Source organism: Lactuca saligna, chromosome 5, assembly GCF_052625555.1.
Source record: "Lactuca saligna cultivar CGN05327 chromosome 5, ASM5262555v1, whole genome shotgun sequence".
In the NCBI taxonomy this organism is placed as follows: domain Eukaryota; kingdom Viridiplantae; phylum Streptophyta; class Magnoliopsida; order Asterales; family Asteraceae; genus Lactuca; species Lactuca saligna.
This window is the reverse complement of record NC_136421.1, coordinates 211,903,608-211,917,757: the sequence shown is the minus strand read 5'-3', so window position 1 is coordinate 211,917,757 and position 14,150 is coordinate 211,903,608. Positions and strand designations below refer to the sequence as shown.

Here is a 14,150-nt window from a genome sequence, read left to right as displayed (position 1 = left end):
TGTTTGACAGACGTGACACTTCTTTATGAACTCTGTAACTTCTTTCTTCAAGTTGGACCAATGGAACGAGGCAGCGATATGGCGTGTGATGGCTTGAATACCCACGTGTCCACCGAGTGTTGAACTGTGGAATTCCTGCAAAAGAGAAATTCGAAGACTAGGAACGTTAGGAATAAATAAACGGCCTTAGATGTATACCAGGCCGTTGTGAAGTGTGTGTTGTGGGTATGTGTGTGGTTGTTGCTCCAACTCTTGTCTTATTCTTTGTCCCTCAGGGTTGGTGAGGTAATATGATCGTAATTCTTGTAGCCAGTTAGCGGTTGTTGAGAGAGTCATAAGTGTGGGTGTCTCGATCCTGCTGAGGGCATCTGAAACCTGGTTTTGTTTGCCCGGTTTAAAGTGAAGCTCGGAATCAAAGCCCATGAGTTTTGTGAGCCACTTATGTTGTTTGGGGGTGTGGATGGTTTATGTTAATAGGTGTTTAAGACTTTGGTGGTCCGTGTAGACTCGAAAGCGCCGCCCTAGAAGATATTGGCGCCACTTTTTGACGGCCTTTGTGATGGCGTATAGTTCTCTGATGTAAGTGGAGTTGGCTTGCATGCGATTGCAAAGCTTTTTGCTGAAGAAGGAAATAGGTTTGTTGTGCTGTAAGAGTATAGCGCCAATGGCCACTCCGGAGGTGTCTGTGGTGATTTCGAATGTATCGTTAAAATTCGGTAAGGCTAGGGTAATTAAGTTTGACATCGTTTGTTTGAGGTGGTGGAAGGCGGATTAGGCTTTGGTTGTCCAAGTAAATATGGGTTGTTTTAAGATATTTGTAAGTGGGGCAACGATATGGGCATATTGTTGGACAAACCCGCGGTAATAGCCCATAAGCCCCAAGAAGGCTCGAAGTGTGGTAAAGTTTTTGGGTTGGGGACAAGCTTGAATTGATGTGATATTGTCTGGGTCAGCGGCCACACCTTCTACTGAAATTATGTGCCCCAAGAATGGAATTGTTGGTGTTGCAAATAAGCATTTAGAAGCCTTTGCGTGATATTTGTTAGCGACGAGCGTCTTACATACGTATTATAGGTGTTCATAGTGATCTTCCATGGATGGTCTGAACACGAGTATATCATCGAAGAATACCATAACAAACTTGCGAAGGACGGAACATAAGAGGTCATTCATTGCGGATTGAAACGTGGAAGGGGCGTTGGTGAGGCCGAAGGGCATGCCTCGAAATTCATAGTGGCCATCGATGGTTCGGAAGGCTATTTTATGAACATCAATTGGCGAGACCCGGATTTGGTGGTAGCCAACACGGAGGTCGGTTTTGGAGAACACAGTGGCACCGTGTAGTTCATCGAGGAGCTCATATACTGTGGGGATAGGTAATCGATCTTTGATTGTTACTGCGTTAAGAGCACGGTGGTCTACACAAAATCGCCATGTCCCATCTTTTTTCTTGACAAGTAAAACATGTGAAGAATAAGGACTCTCACCAGGTTGAATTATGTCGTCCTGAAGCATCTCGGTGATGAGGTTAGTCATTATATCTTTTTGGAAGTGGGGGTAGCGATATGGTTTTACATTGATGGGTTTGGTTTTGGGAAGAAGTGGTATGTGGTGGTTATGGTTTCGTGTGGTGGGAGGCCATGTGGTGGTTCAAATAGTGTGGGGTAGTTAGCGAGTAGTGTTGTGATGCGAGGATCACGATGTGGGGTGGGGCTGGGGGAGGTAGGGTTTGTTGGTTGGTGGTGAAATATTAGTGTATGGGCCCCAAGGTGTTTAGGCATGCAATTCCTAATATCACGTTTGCACCTTCTGCTGGGAGAACATAAATTGGGACATGGAAGGTGATTTTGTTGAGTTCCAAGGGTATATTGGGAAGGAAACCATCACACTGTAGGTGTTGTCCATTACCTACCATGACTGGGAATGGTGTGATGGCAGTGGGTGTCGTGGATAGTAATGCAGTAATGTGTGGTTGTATAATGTTGTGAGTACTTCCACAATCGATGAGGGTGGTGACGGCCTGACCGTTTATGAAACCGGTAACACTGAGTGACTGATGTGATTGTAACCTAAAAAACGTTGCATTGGAGAGAAAGAGGAATTGAGGTTGGAATGTAGAGTCGGTTGTGATGTCAGTCCTCCAACGGAATCGTGATATTGGCGTGGACTGATGTCTGGCTATCCTCTTCATTGTCAGCGATTAAGAGGAACTATGGTGGGTTGCATTTGTGGCCAGGGTGGAACTTTTCGGAGCATTTAAAGCAAAGCCCTTATGCTTTTCTCTTTTGTAAGGCTTCTGGTGATAGTCGTGTAAATGGAAGGGTATTGGCAGTGGAGGGAGGAGGGCGGGGAGAGTAGGTGTGTTTGGTGAGGTTATTGTGTTAGTGACTGGTTTGGTTGTTGTGATGGTTGGCGGGGTGTAGTAACGGTTTGAAGGATTGTAACAGTTGCGATTATTAGCGAGTTTGTCTTCGATAAGTTTAGCTAACCCATAGGTTTGGTGGAGGTCTTGAGGATGATGAAGTGTAATCTCAGACTGAATATCATGGCGCAATCCTGAAATGAAACAGTTGCGAAGTGTTTGGTTGGAGAGACCGGTAACGCAGTTACTGAGTTTCTCGAATTCTGTTTGGTAGAAGGAAACTGTAGAGACATGTCGTAGCTTGAAGAGGGCGGCTTCATGGTTTTCGTAGGTGGAGGGCCCAAAGCGAGTCTCAAGAGCACGGGTAAATTCTGGCCAAGAGCCGAGAAGGCCATTGTTGGACATGTGTTTACACTAACTAAGGGCATCGCCAACAAAATAGAACACCGAGAGTGTTAGGCGCTGATTTGGTGGGATGGCGTAACATGTGAAGTAATTTTATGCTTGGAAAATCCAATCAAGAGGGTTAGTTCCGTTGAATGTGGGAAAAGTGATTTTTGGTGGACAGGGTTGTTGATGTGGCGGTAAGGGTGGTGGTGGTGGTGGTGGTTGTGGTGGTGGTTGTTGGTGAGGGTAGTAAGGAGTTGAACAACATTGTTTAATGTTTCGTGTTGGGTGGCCATGCGGGCGGATTGGGTGGTCATGTTGGCAATCAAGGAATCGAATCGACCATTGGAGGTGGTAGCGAGTTGAATCAAGGCTTGTAGCTGATCTTGGATAGATGGTGGTTGGTTGGCTGAAGACGAGGTATTTGTTTTAGGAGGCATGAGGGCAGAATGAAAGCACCAAATTGTTAGTGACCTGTTCGAGTAGGCCTAACTCCCAAGAACACACAAGAATAGACAGAGTATGGAGCAATTTTCTGATGTTTATTCATTACTTCTTACTAAGTTTAAATACTCATGCAGGAAACAAATATGCAACTACTATCCAGGAAGTCAGAACGTGGTTTAACAACTAGTAGTGGAAACCAAAATAACATGAAATGCATGCAAAATAAAAAGAACTGGCGGACTTGCAGCTTGACTATTGACTTGGTCATGAGCACGTTTTAGTCCAAGTATCGACTGGGCTTCTTGATCAAACGCTTGGGCCTCAGTGGATCAGCTGGAACTTTGTTGTGGGTTGCATCTTGAGTAAGTTGGTCCATAACACTTATCCTACATGAAACAAAGTCAACGATAAAAAGTTCAATTACTATTAACATCAAACCAGATTATCATCAAACTATATCAACTAAATCAGATTGTAAGCTTCATTGGGTTGACATCTGACTTTGACCATGATTTTAACCAAGTTTGACCTAATGGCATTTTGGTAATTTGATTTATAGTTTGAGATTTAGGTTCCTATTAGTTGTATAAGTAACCGGTTAAGATAGCTTTTAGAGCAGTGATCGGTACAACTATTCTATCAGACTGTGATGTGAGTTTTCTCACTATATTAATGGGTCGAAGGTACTAATGTCGGCCCATTACATGTTATGCAGAATGTTGGTTGTCTTTATGATGCTTGCATAAAAGACCAAGATCTGCCCCTTGAAAATTCTATGAAAGACCAGGATCTGACCCCTGACACTTGTATATAAGACCGAGATTTAGCCCTCGACATTGCAAGGAAAGACCATGGGGGTACCCATGGTACTTGTATGTAATACAAGGATTCGACCCTCGACATTGCAAAGAAAAAACCATAGGGGTAGCATATGACACTTGTATGTTTTGGTATGTGGTATTTTGGGGAACTCACTAGGCTTTGTGCTTACTGTTTCATATTTATGGTTTCAGGTACTTTCGGTTCGAAAGGGAAGAGTCCGATGTGACTGCACAACATCCCCAAGAGTTTTCCGCATTGGCAATTAATGATATTACTCTGATGTTCAAATAATATGTTCAATTTGATCGGGTTTGGAACAACTTATTTGTATGATTTATTGTTTTAAAAAATGAAAAATTACCTTGGATATTTGGGATGTTACAAGTTGGTATAAGAGCCTTGGTTTGAAGGATTCGGGCACACTCTTGGGTATGTCTGAACTCAAAATGAGGAATTGATACTCTTTTGAAAGAAAACAAGTTTCTAAAAAGATTTTTATAAAGAAAATAAGTTTTTGAAAAGATTTTTATAAATAAAAGGGGTGTGATGCGTACAATCAGTTGAGCTCGAGTAAGTGATTCCCAAAATACCCATACATGTTGATATGATATATGATGTGAATATTCACATGCTAGGATATGGCTGTTGATACTTTCAGGAATTGCATGATAGATCGGCCTGATATGTGATGCTTTGTAGCCTAGGAAAATTAAATGATATGGTAGATTTGGAATTTATACTGGTAGAAGTAATTGCTAAGTGTATGTTTTAAAATTTGTATACGTTTAGGATCATATACCCATAGAATGACTGATTTGGTCTTATTTCATGTTCCTTGTTTGGTTGTGGTCCTAGGGTATGGCCTTTCATTCGACGGTCTATTTGATCATGTATTGTGTATAATTTGCATGCATAAGGTGATCGGAAGTGAGAGTGGGAGTTCCTAACATGGGTTGTAGTAAGTGAGCGTGGTATGTCCTTTGTTGTTCCTAACGAAAGAGTAGACGAACCATAAAACAGTAGCTCATTGCCTTAAAACCGTAGACTTCTCCCGCTAACCGTAGTCAACGCTGACCAAACTACTATTTCGTGGATTCTTTTTAGCTAATGTCTTTTTTTTAGCTATTTTTGGATAAGTAGTTCGGAAAAATGATTAGTTTAGTCATTTTCTCTACTAAATAATGTGCTTGTATAGTTTCATATTTATCTTTATTCAATGACCTTATATTTTCTTTAAAAATATAACATTTGATTACTTTGTAACCACAGATGTTTTTTTTTTTCTTCCAACATCTAAGACGTCAAATAATACAATGAACAAAACATGTTGGTAATACAATATTATCATCATAAAATGAGAAGTGTTGACTTGTATAATTATAATCATATATAAATATTTATATGTATGTTGAGTGTTGACTGATTATCTTGTAAGCCTTTCTTTTTGTTTTATCTTCTTTTCCTCGTTACCAGGATTTACTTTAAGGTGTATTTTGTGCCTTATTATCTTTTGTTTCGATCTCCACCTAGTTCTAATTCTCATTCAACTTCCTTGTGTTGAGATTGTCTTCAATGTTTTAAAAACCTATTAAATTCGGTTTTGAAAACCTGTCCGATTCGATTTGGAAAATTGGCATAAAACAACTTGTTGTTGAATCGCTCTCATACCAGTATTCAGTTCAAACCAAATTTTAAAAACATTGATTAATTAAGAGGTTGAGTATAACCGACTTTGACCGGATAAACCATCAAAATGGTAGAAATGAACAAAAGATTGCAAATATTATACATAAATAAGCAAAAAAAATTAAAAACTATTAAGATAAAATGAGGTTATTTTCTTTTCTTCCATATCGCTTTATGTAAATAAGTTAAAAAAAAAAAAAAAAAAAAAACACAGCAAACTCTGGATTATGAAAGGTGTTGTTAAAAAAAGGGGCGTTCCGAGAATCGAACTCGGGACCTCTCGCACCCAAAGCGAGAATCATACCACTAGACCAAACGCCCGACATATCAATTCCCTTGATTAATTTTTTATATTTAATAAAACAGGATCTAATTACTGCCCTCGTGGTCCTATATATAAAGTCACACACGCACAGTCGCCTACAGGCACTTCTTCTATTTCCCGCGTTTGTAAACATTTCCCGCTCCTCGTCGAAACCCTAATTTGCGAAAAATGGGGACGAAGCACCACTCCTCTGATCCCGTGTCCGATTCCAAAAAGCGTAGAAAGGTCGGATTCTCCAAAGTCGGTAAGTTTTCCGGTTCTCTGTCATGCTAATTACTTCGATTCATCTCTGTTTTCACTGATTTCGTTCACTTTTTTTCATGTAGATGAAGGGATTGGACCTAACGATTGCATCAAAATCTACATGGGTATGCATAAAAAATCCTTAACAGTACTATGATTACTTAATTATGTTCATTTTTTAGAACCGAATTTCTGATTCGCCTGCTAGCTGAGCGACATCTTTCTACCTCCGTGTATTTGTTGCTTTTTAGAGCGTGTCGTCCAGGGTTTCTTCGTAATATACTTAAAATTGGTTAGCTTTTAGTACGCACAGACAGTTTCTCTAATAGTCATTTAGCAAATTAATGTTGTTTTGAGCTTTAAAGTTGTTCCTCTGATCATGGTTTTGTTTTATCACTTTATGTTATGTATTTGGTAATGGACGGAAGAGTAAGATCATGTGTAAATTGAGAGCTACGTGTGGGCTAATGCAATACTTGTTTCTGTATAAGATTTAAACATGTTTTCATATCTTTCAACTCTGTATGAATTTCAGTTTCTCGACAAGAGGAAGTGGGCTCACCAGAAAGCTTCCCTGTTGAACCTGTTGATCTAGGCCCCTTTTTTGAAGAAGATGGAAAAATATACGGCTATCAAGGGTTGAAGGTATTATCTTTAATCGACCTTAATCTTTGTATTGTAAAAAAACCTGTTGAACCTGTGAATCCATCTGTTGTAAAAAACTGTACTTTTGTTTGTAAAAGTTTATCAGTAACCCTATAATCTTTGTAATAAACATTAAACAATGCAGATCACCATTTGGATTAGCAGCATCTCATTTCAAGCGTATGCAGATATTTCTTTTGAGAGCACATCTGATGTAAGTTTATGTGCTGTATAATATAGTTTTTGAAAGGTTTAGATGCAAGAATAACAACAACATACTTTCATATATTTGTTTATTATAGCATTCTACTTTCAATTTCTAATATTACAACATTATACTTCGAAAAATCTTTCCAAGTATAGCAATATCGTCCAATTCTAAAGCAGCTTTTATTGTTATAGTTGGGCATATTTTTCAATGTACAAATAAAAGTACAATGCTATACAAACAGCTAAACAAAAGCACATTCCTTTTTTCTGCATTTAACCTTTTTTGAAATGTTAAATTGCATATTTTCATGTAAGTCTGACTTTTTCCCTTTTTAATGGTTGATATTGTATTGCTCATAAAGGCTGGGAAAGGAATCACAGATCTTAATTCTTCTCTTCAGGTGAACATTGAGTACTCACTTTTTCCCCTTTGTTCCTTTTTATTTATGATTGCACAATGCTAATCTTTTCAAATTTCTTTTTCTTTCAGAACATTTTTGCAAATAATCTTGTTGAGACAAAAGATGACTTCCTCAAAACATTTTCCACAGAGAGTAATTATATCAAGTATGATCCAAAACAGTTCCCTCAAAAAATTTCATCTTGTTACATATATTTCTCTATTGATTCTTGATGATTTTCCATTCACAGATCTATGATCTCAGAGGGAAAAACAATTCAGCAAATTGTCCCATCTTCATATAACAATGAATCAAATGGGACTTTAAAAGCAGATTCTTCTGAGCTTGAGGTGAAATTTTTACATCTTTTTTTGTATTTTAGAAGCCTTGTTGATTTAACTGGTTTATTTCTTTTTATCAGGTTGTTCATGTTGAGGGCACATCTATGGGCCTTCTTTATTGTAGATTGGTGCCACTTGTTCTTCTTCTTGTTGATGGTAATTTTCAATTGTTCTCAACTACCAAATTATATTATGTTCTTTCTTTTCATTATCCAACATTTAAACTCCAGTTTTCTATTTTAATTTGTTTTTAATATTACATCAGGTAGCAATCCGATTGATGTGACTGATCCTGATTGGGAGGTTTATCTTTTAGTTGAAAAGAAAAGTGATGAATCACAGAAGCTTCTTGGTTTCGCAGCTCTTTATCGTTTCTTTCATTACCCTGATAGCAAGAGGTTAAGACTTGGTCAGGTATGCTGTTTAATATAATAATTACAAAAATACCCTTTCTCAATAATTCATGAATGACAGATATTGGTGCTCCCACCATATCAACGCAAGGGGTATGGAGGTCATTTGTTTAAAGCAATCACAAACATGGCAGTTTCAGACAACGTGTATGACCTCTCAATCGAAGAGCCTCTTGACTCATTACAACATGTAAGATCATGTGTTGATGTCCCACGGTTGCTTGCACTCCAAGCAATCCAGCCGTCACTAGACTCAGCCGCCTTGCGTCTCAAGCAAGAAAACCTCTCAAAGCGGGTCCACGTCACCAAATTCACCCCGCCTTCATCTGCGATTGAAGAAGCGAGAAAAACTCTCAAAATCAACAGGAAACAGTTTCTACAGTGTTGGGAGATTTTGCTTTACATGAAACTGGATCCTGTTGAGAAGTATATGGAGAATTTTAGGAGTGTTGTGTTGGACAGGATTAGGGCTGATGTCATCGGGAAGGATACGGGTGGGGCTGGGAAGCGGGTGATTGAGGTTCCGACTGAGTATGATGAGGAGGCGTCGTTTGTGATGTTTAGGACAGCAGGTGGTGGTGGTGGTGGTGATGGTGGGGAGGGGAAGGAGGTGGAGATGGAGGAACAGGATTTGAGTAAACAAGAAGAGCAGCTTCAGAAGTTGGTTGATGAAAGGATTGAAGCTATAAAATTGGTTGCCCAAAAGGTGTCTGTTAAGAGGTGTTGAATGTTATAGAAATTTGTAGTGTGATGATTTTCTTCATCTATTTTGGGGATTTTTGGATGTTTGAGGTGCTTGTAATATCTGTTGAGTTTGTAGATTTATGAACTTTTCAGGATGAGTTTGACTAGATTTTGGCATTTGTTTGGTTGAATGTTAGCATGTGTAACATGGTTAAGTTATGGTCTCTGAATTGATGTTTAATGTTAAGTAGGTAGGATTAATATAAAATCCTTTCTTATTCAAACAAGGGATGGAAAATAAACTTCATAAGCAATTTTTTTAGAAAGTCTTTTTTTCCTAGACCACGCTTGCAATTAACCATTTTACCTGTTTCTTAAGCTTCAAAATTCTTTTACAAAAAAAATCGTAAGCTTAAAAATGCTTTACAAAATTTATTCCTGTAACTTTAATCTAATAAATCATTACCCTTTGATTTGATATTTGTTTTTTTGTTGTTATTTTCTTTTATATCAGACTATTCTTATTATTAATTTTTTTTTAATTACACAACAAATGTAATTTCGTATTCGAAAAGGTAATTTTGTTCATTTGTAAAACTGTTATGTATGATAATTTTATATTTAAAAAACTTATTTATTATTATTATTATTATTAAAAAAAAATTACTTTTCATATTGGAATTATACTACAAATGCAAATTCAATTTCATATTGGATTAAAAAAACTTATTTTTCGACTGATCCATCACATCTCTTCATAAACAATCTCTCTTTCTATTTATTATTATTATTATTATTATTATTATTGACTTGATTTGATTTTTTTTTTATTTTTATCTTCAACTTTAAGTTTTTCTTTAACAATAAAGAAACTGATTTGAGATAACTTTAACCTTATACATTATATAAACGATTTGTTCAATTCAATTCAATTCAATATCCGTTCAATTCAATTCATATCGATATTCACAAATTTGTCGATTGCTCATTCTTATAGCAAGTTTTCAAAAGTCCAAAAACGTAGACCACAACCTTTGTTCAATTTACTTGTCTATTCAGATGTTTATAAAAATACTTGTGGATGTCCACAATTGAGCAAACAAAAGTCCAAAAATGTAGACCACAACACCCCACCCATACCAACGCCCACCCAACCAATACTTGTAGATGTAGTTTTTCTACTAATAGAACAAATAATATGGATACTAGTGACCTTGACTTAAATCAGGAACCAAAGAGGCATAACACGTACTCGTTTTGAGAACCTTCAATGTCCAACTCATACTTTAACCAAGATCAATCATTTTATACTTCAAAACCACTTATGAATAAAATTCCACATCAATTTCACCCAGGAACATTATAGATGTCCAAGGAGATGGAAATTGTGGATTTCGGTCTATAGCAGTTGCTCTTGGTCGTAGTGAACATAATTGACTTCAAAATAGGTACGATCTATACAACAAGTTATTATCACACTATCAAGAGTACGCTTTGATTTATGGTGTTATCGTTATTTATCTAAGCAAATAAGATTCTTCAACATGGTTCCCACATCGATATGGCCCGCAAGACATACCAAATACTGCATATGTAGTTATCGACCACGTTCACCCTAACCATTATGTAATGGTTAATTTACAAGGAGCATATCCAATACCTGCTGTTTTGTATAGGCTTCTCCGCACATTCAGATCAGAACATTCTACTGCATGGTAAACATTGTATAGTGCTCAACGAGAGATGCTTTCAATACGCATAACGAACCACACAATTGTTATACCAAAACAATTAATATTCGTAATAAATAAAGACAAACTTTGTTTTTGTTCCATTTCAACATGAACATCGCCTTGATGTTTTCTCTAAACTATCCTTATCTGTTTTTTCTTTTTAAAACTTTTATAAAGATTGGTTAAACTAAAAATATAAATATAGAAAAAAAAATGGAACTATATCATATTGCATGGTCAAGTTATCATACATTATCCTAATTCTCTCTTTATCTACCAAACAAAGTAAAAAAGATAACCCTCAAACACATTACATTATTATGACACAACAATATGGTGAATATTAGACATGCGATGATGAAAGTCTGCCTAGATTTTATGCACACTATAACCTTCATCCTCTGATGTCAAACTTGGACTCCAATTTTCAAATTCAGATCCACCAAAAACCATCTGCTTGATTCCCACATGGCTGCAAATAAAAACCACAAAAAAAAAAAAAAAAAAAAAAATTCAACAATTAGCTCAAAAATCTTACTTAAAAAACATTTCGGATCATCATTCTCTTTGATCTATGTTTTCATTAAAACAGTATCCAAGATCAAATCTTCAAACTTACTCTGAACTTATCTGTGTCATTGCATTTATCAATATGTCCAACAACAAAGGCTCACTTGTACCAATATCCACCCTGCAACATTTCATCATCAACAAACGATATACAAAAAGTAATAACAAAATGTAAAAAAAAAAATATGTCAATTATGTTTTTGTATACATAGGATTTTACCATATACGTGCTACATTATCTTGAATCTCAAGGTCACTAATGTTATAAAATGTCGTGGGTTCAATGTTTGCTCCTAAAATATCATCATAACTTGGTCTTTTATCTGTAATAGATTGTGATAACTGCAAAAAAGAAACATACATGACAATGATACGATTTTAACACAGTTTGTTTATTTATTTAAATACATTATCAATTAAAATGATTCAAATTGGAAATATGTGAAGTTTTTAGTAATTACTTGCATATTCATAGAATTGCATCCACCAAGGCGTCCAACAATATGCCATGAACGAATCGTCTACAAGTGTAACACATCAAAATATTTATATATATATTAATTATTTTAATAGTTTTGTGTAAAGAAAATAACTTACATCACAAATCATCCTAATGTCTTTATCCAATGGAGCATGGTAGAACTCGATCCAAACATACGAGCTGTTGAACTCAAATCTGAAATAGTTTGCTTCAGAATATTAAATTAACATAAAACTATTTTAATGATACCATGAAGAAGTTCATGGAGCATTCTTTATTCTCCATTTTGTGGGTCCCATCTTCATATCAGATGGAATTAAGTAATGGGACCCCTAAGTCGTTTTTTGTTTATCTATTTTTATCAAGTCGTTATTTCTAAATAGTTACCTGATTAAGACATGTACTCATTAAGTAAAAAAGAAGAACATTCAGACATTCTATGATGCTTACTTGTTAAAAGTCACTCTCATGGGTGTGGCTGAACCGGTTTTGCGCTGCAGTATCTTGTCCCTTTTCTTCTTCATCCTCTCTTCTATCTGGCATTTAAACAAACACTTGGTATGCATCCTCATTTGAAAACTATTGCATTCTTAATTCAATGAAGCTTTGATTTGTATAGAATGTAATGTAATGAGTTGATTTTCTGGTCAAGGTTATCAATTCAAAAGCAAAATTGTGACAAGGTAGCAAGCAGTAAATTTCGGTAAATGATAATATCTTCTTAGAAAATTTAAGGATCCCAGCAATTTAAAGCTGTAATTTTGCTTACTTTAGACCTTGCTTTAGCTGGATCGTCAAGAGAATCTCCCAAAATTTCAGCAAATTCAGGGTCCTTATCATAATCCATTCCTTCTTCTCCTTCTCCTTTAAACGGGCCCTTTGGAGAAAATTCATCCTCCACTTTATCCCAATCAATATCAATCAAATCATTATCATCATGGTCTTCATCTTCACCTTCTGCTTCGAGTTCTCTAATTTGAGTCAGCAAATCCGTGGACTTTGGTGGTCGGTTTTCACCAGCTTTAACCAGATATTTACATGGTTTGCGACTAGAGCGTAATTTAATGGAAGTAAAAAGGTTTGGAGATGAATTAATATGGTTCAGTTGGGTGAATGTCGAACTGAAGATAAGGGGGAGTTGTATTGTGCTTAACTGTAGTACATTCATCATGATTTGGGGTTTAGGGTTTATCTGTGTTCAGACTTCAAACAGCAATCAAATTCCCGAAGAACATTGGAAGAGCCATAGAAGACTGTTCATGGGCTTATTGGGCTCGCATGTCCTTTGGGTTGGGTCAGATAAATCAGGTCAAAGACCATGTACGAATTCACAATTTCACATGGATATAAAATCAGATTTTTTTTAGACAAAACTTCAAAAATGGTCCCTGTGGTTTCCAGAAATATCAAGTTTAGTCCCTAAGTTCAAAAAACCTCACAGATGGTCCATATGGTTTCAAAACTTTTAACAAATGGTCCCTCCGGCTCACTCCGTTAGCATTTCACCGTTAACTCATTTTTTTAATAAAATATTGCAGGGGTAATTTCATCATTTCAGTTGTAACCTCCTCTCTTTAAAAGAAATTGCATGTCCGATTTTTGGGCAAATCCTTTAGCTTCATCAGTCGATCATCTCTCCTCCTTTCCACTGTTGCTCGACCGTTGCACCCTTCACGACATCCAATCGCTTCTGACAGAAATGGTAGTAAAGGGTTTGCTCAGTTTTGTACCCTAGTTCTCGAACCATGTCGTCAAGCTCATGAACTGAAAATAAATCAGTGTCAACATAATCTACATATGCTACAACACCATCAACGTATTTCCTTCCAGGTGCTTTGGTGAAGACACCACTGTAGTGTATCTTCAACGTGAAATAGTTCTCATAACCTTCTGTAAACACAAAAAAAAAGAAAGAGTAAAATCAATGATTTCCTTACGTCAACACAATAGACCAAGAAAAAACAAGTTTTGTTGTAGTATTGTACCGTATGTTTTTCCTAAGTCCTCCACGGTTACAAATTTTTCTCGAAAACACCATATTGATAGCACCATTGCAATTTCTGCAACTTAAAACCCTAAATCCCAATTTCTGTTCTTGCTTCTACGATGGGAATGAACCCGATGACTAAACCTGTAACTGGTTATCTTCTTGGGAGAGGGACGGGTAGTGATGTGCAAGCAAGTAATCATTTCATATTAAAGAGAGGAGGTTACAACTGAAATGACGAAATTACCACTGCAATATTTTATTAAAAAATGAGTTAACGGTGAAATGCTAACGGAGTGAGCCGGAGGGACCATTTTTTAAAAGTTTTGAAACCACAGGGACCATCTATGAGGTTTTTTGAACTTAGGGACTAAACTTGATATTTCTGGAAACCACAGGGACCATTTTTGAAG

The 14,150-nt window shown here is 36.6% G+C and overlaps 2 protein-coding genes and 1 non-coding gene across 3 annotated transcripts; 1 reads left to right on the top strand and 2 right to left on the bottom strand.

The window, feature by feature from the left end:
- Window positions 1-5,953: 5,953 nt before the first annotated feature.
- TRNAP-UGG (transfer RNA proline (anticodon UGG)) lies at window positions 5,954-6,025 on the bottom strand. Its single transcript has one exon. It is a non-coding gene; the product is annotated as a tRNA-Pro (tRNA).
- Window positions 6,026-6,138: 113 nt separating this feature from the next.
- HAG2 (histone acetyltransferase of the GNAT family 2) lies at window positions 6,139-9,200 on the top strand. Its single transcript, XM_078958572.1, has 10 exons — window positions 6,139-6,273; window positions 6,356-6,397; window positions 6,808-6,917; window positions 7,063-7,131; window positions 7,490-7,528; window positions 7,618-7,694; window positions 7,779-7,878; window positions 7,950-8,025; window positions 8,135-8,283; window positions 8,344-9,200. The coding sequence occupies exons 1-10, from the start codon at window positions 6,198-6,200 to the stop codon at window positions 9,007-9,009; spliced, it is 1,404 nt and encodes a 467-aa protein (XP_078814698.1). The 5' UTR covers window positions 6,139-6,197; the 3' UTR covers window positions 9,010-9,200.
- A 1,701-nt stretch (window positions 9,201-10,901) lies between these two features.
- On the bottom strand, window positions 10,902-12,987 carry LOC145045455 (oxidoreductase/transition metal ion-binding protein (DUF3531)). Its single transcript, XM_078993778.1, has 7 exons — window positions 12,520-12,987; window positions 12,201-12,286; window positions 11,867-11,945; window positions 11,731-11,790; window positions 11,490-11,611; window positions 11,319-11,390; window positions 10,902-11,171 (listed from the first exon to the last, which is right to left on the bottom strand). The coding sequence occupies exons 1-7, from the start codon at window positions 12,919-12,921 to the stop codon at window positions 11,069-11,071; spliced, it is 924 nt and encodes a 307-aa protein (XP_078849904.1). The 5' UTR covers window positions 12,922-12,987; the 3' UTR covers window positions 10,902-11,068.
- Between the last annotated feature and the right edge of the window lie 1,163 nt (window positions 12,988-14,150).

Excerpts from the sequence above, each read along its gene's own strand:
- HAG2 (XM_078958572.1), top strand. The coding sequence starts at position 6,198 with ATGGGGACGAAGCACCACTCCTCTGATCCCGTGTCCGATTCCAAAAAG. Across the intron at positions 6,918-7,062 it reads ACGGCTATCAAGGGTTGAAG|ATCACCATTTGGATTAGCAG; the intron begins GTATTATCTTTA and ends TAAACAATGCAG. Across the intron at positions 8,026-8,134 it reads TGTTCTTCTTCTTGTTGATG|GTAGCAATCCGATTGATGTG; the intron begins GTAATTTTCAAT and ends ATATTACATCAG.
- LOC145045455 (XM_078993778.1), bottom strand. The coding sequence starts at position 12,921 with ATGATGAATGTACTACAGTTAAGCACAATACAACTCCCCCTTATCTTC. Across the intron at positions 12,287-12,519 it reads CAGCTAAAGCAAGGTCTAAA|ATAGAAGAGAGGATGAAGAA; the intron begins GTAAGCAAAATT and ends TTTAAATGCCAG. Across the intron at positions 11,791-11,866 it reads ACATTAGGATGATTTGTGAT|ACGATTCGTTCATGGCATAT; the intron begins GTAAGTTATTTT and ends TTACACTTGTAG.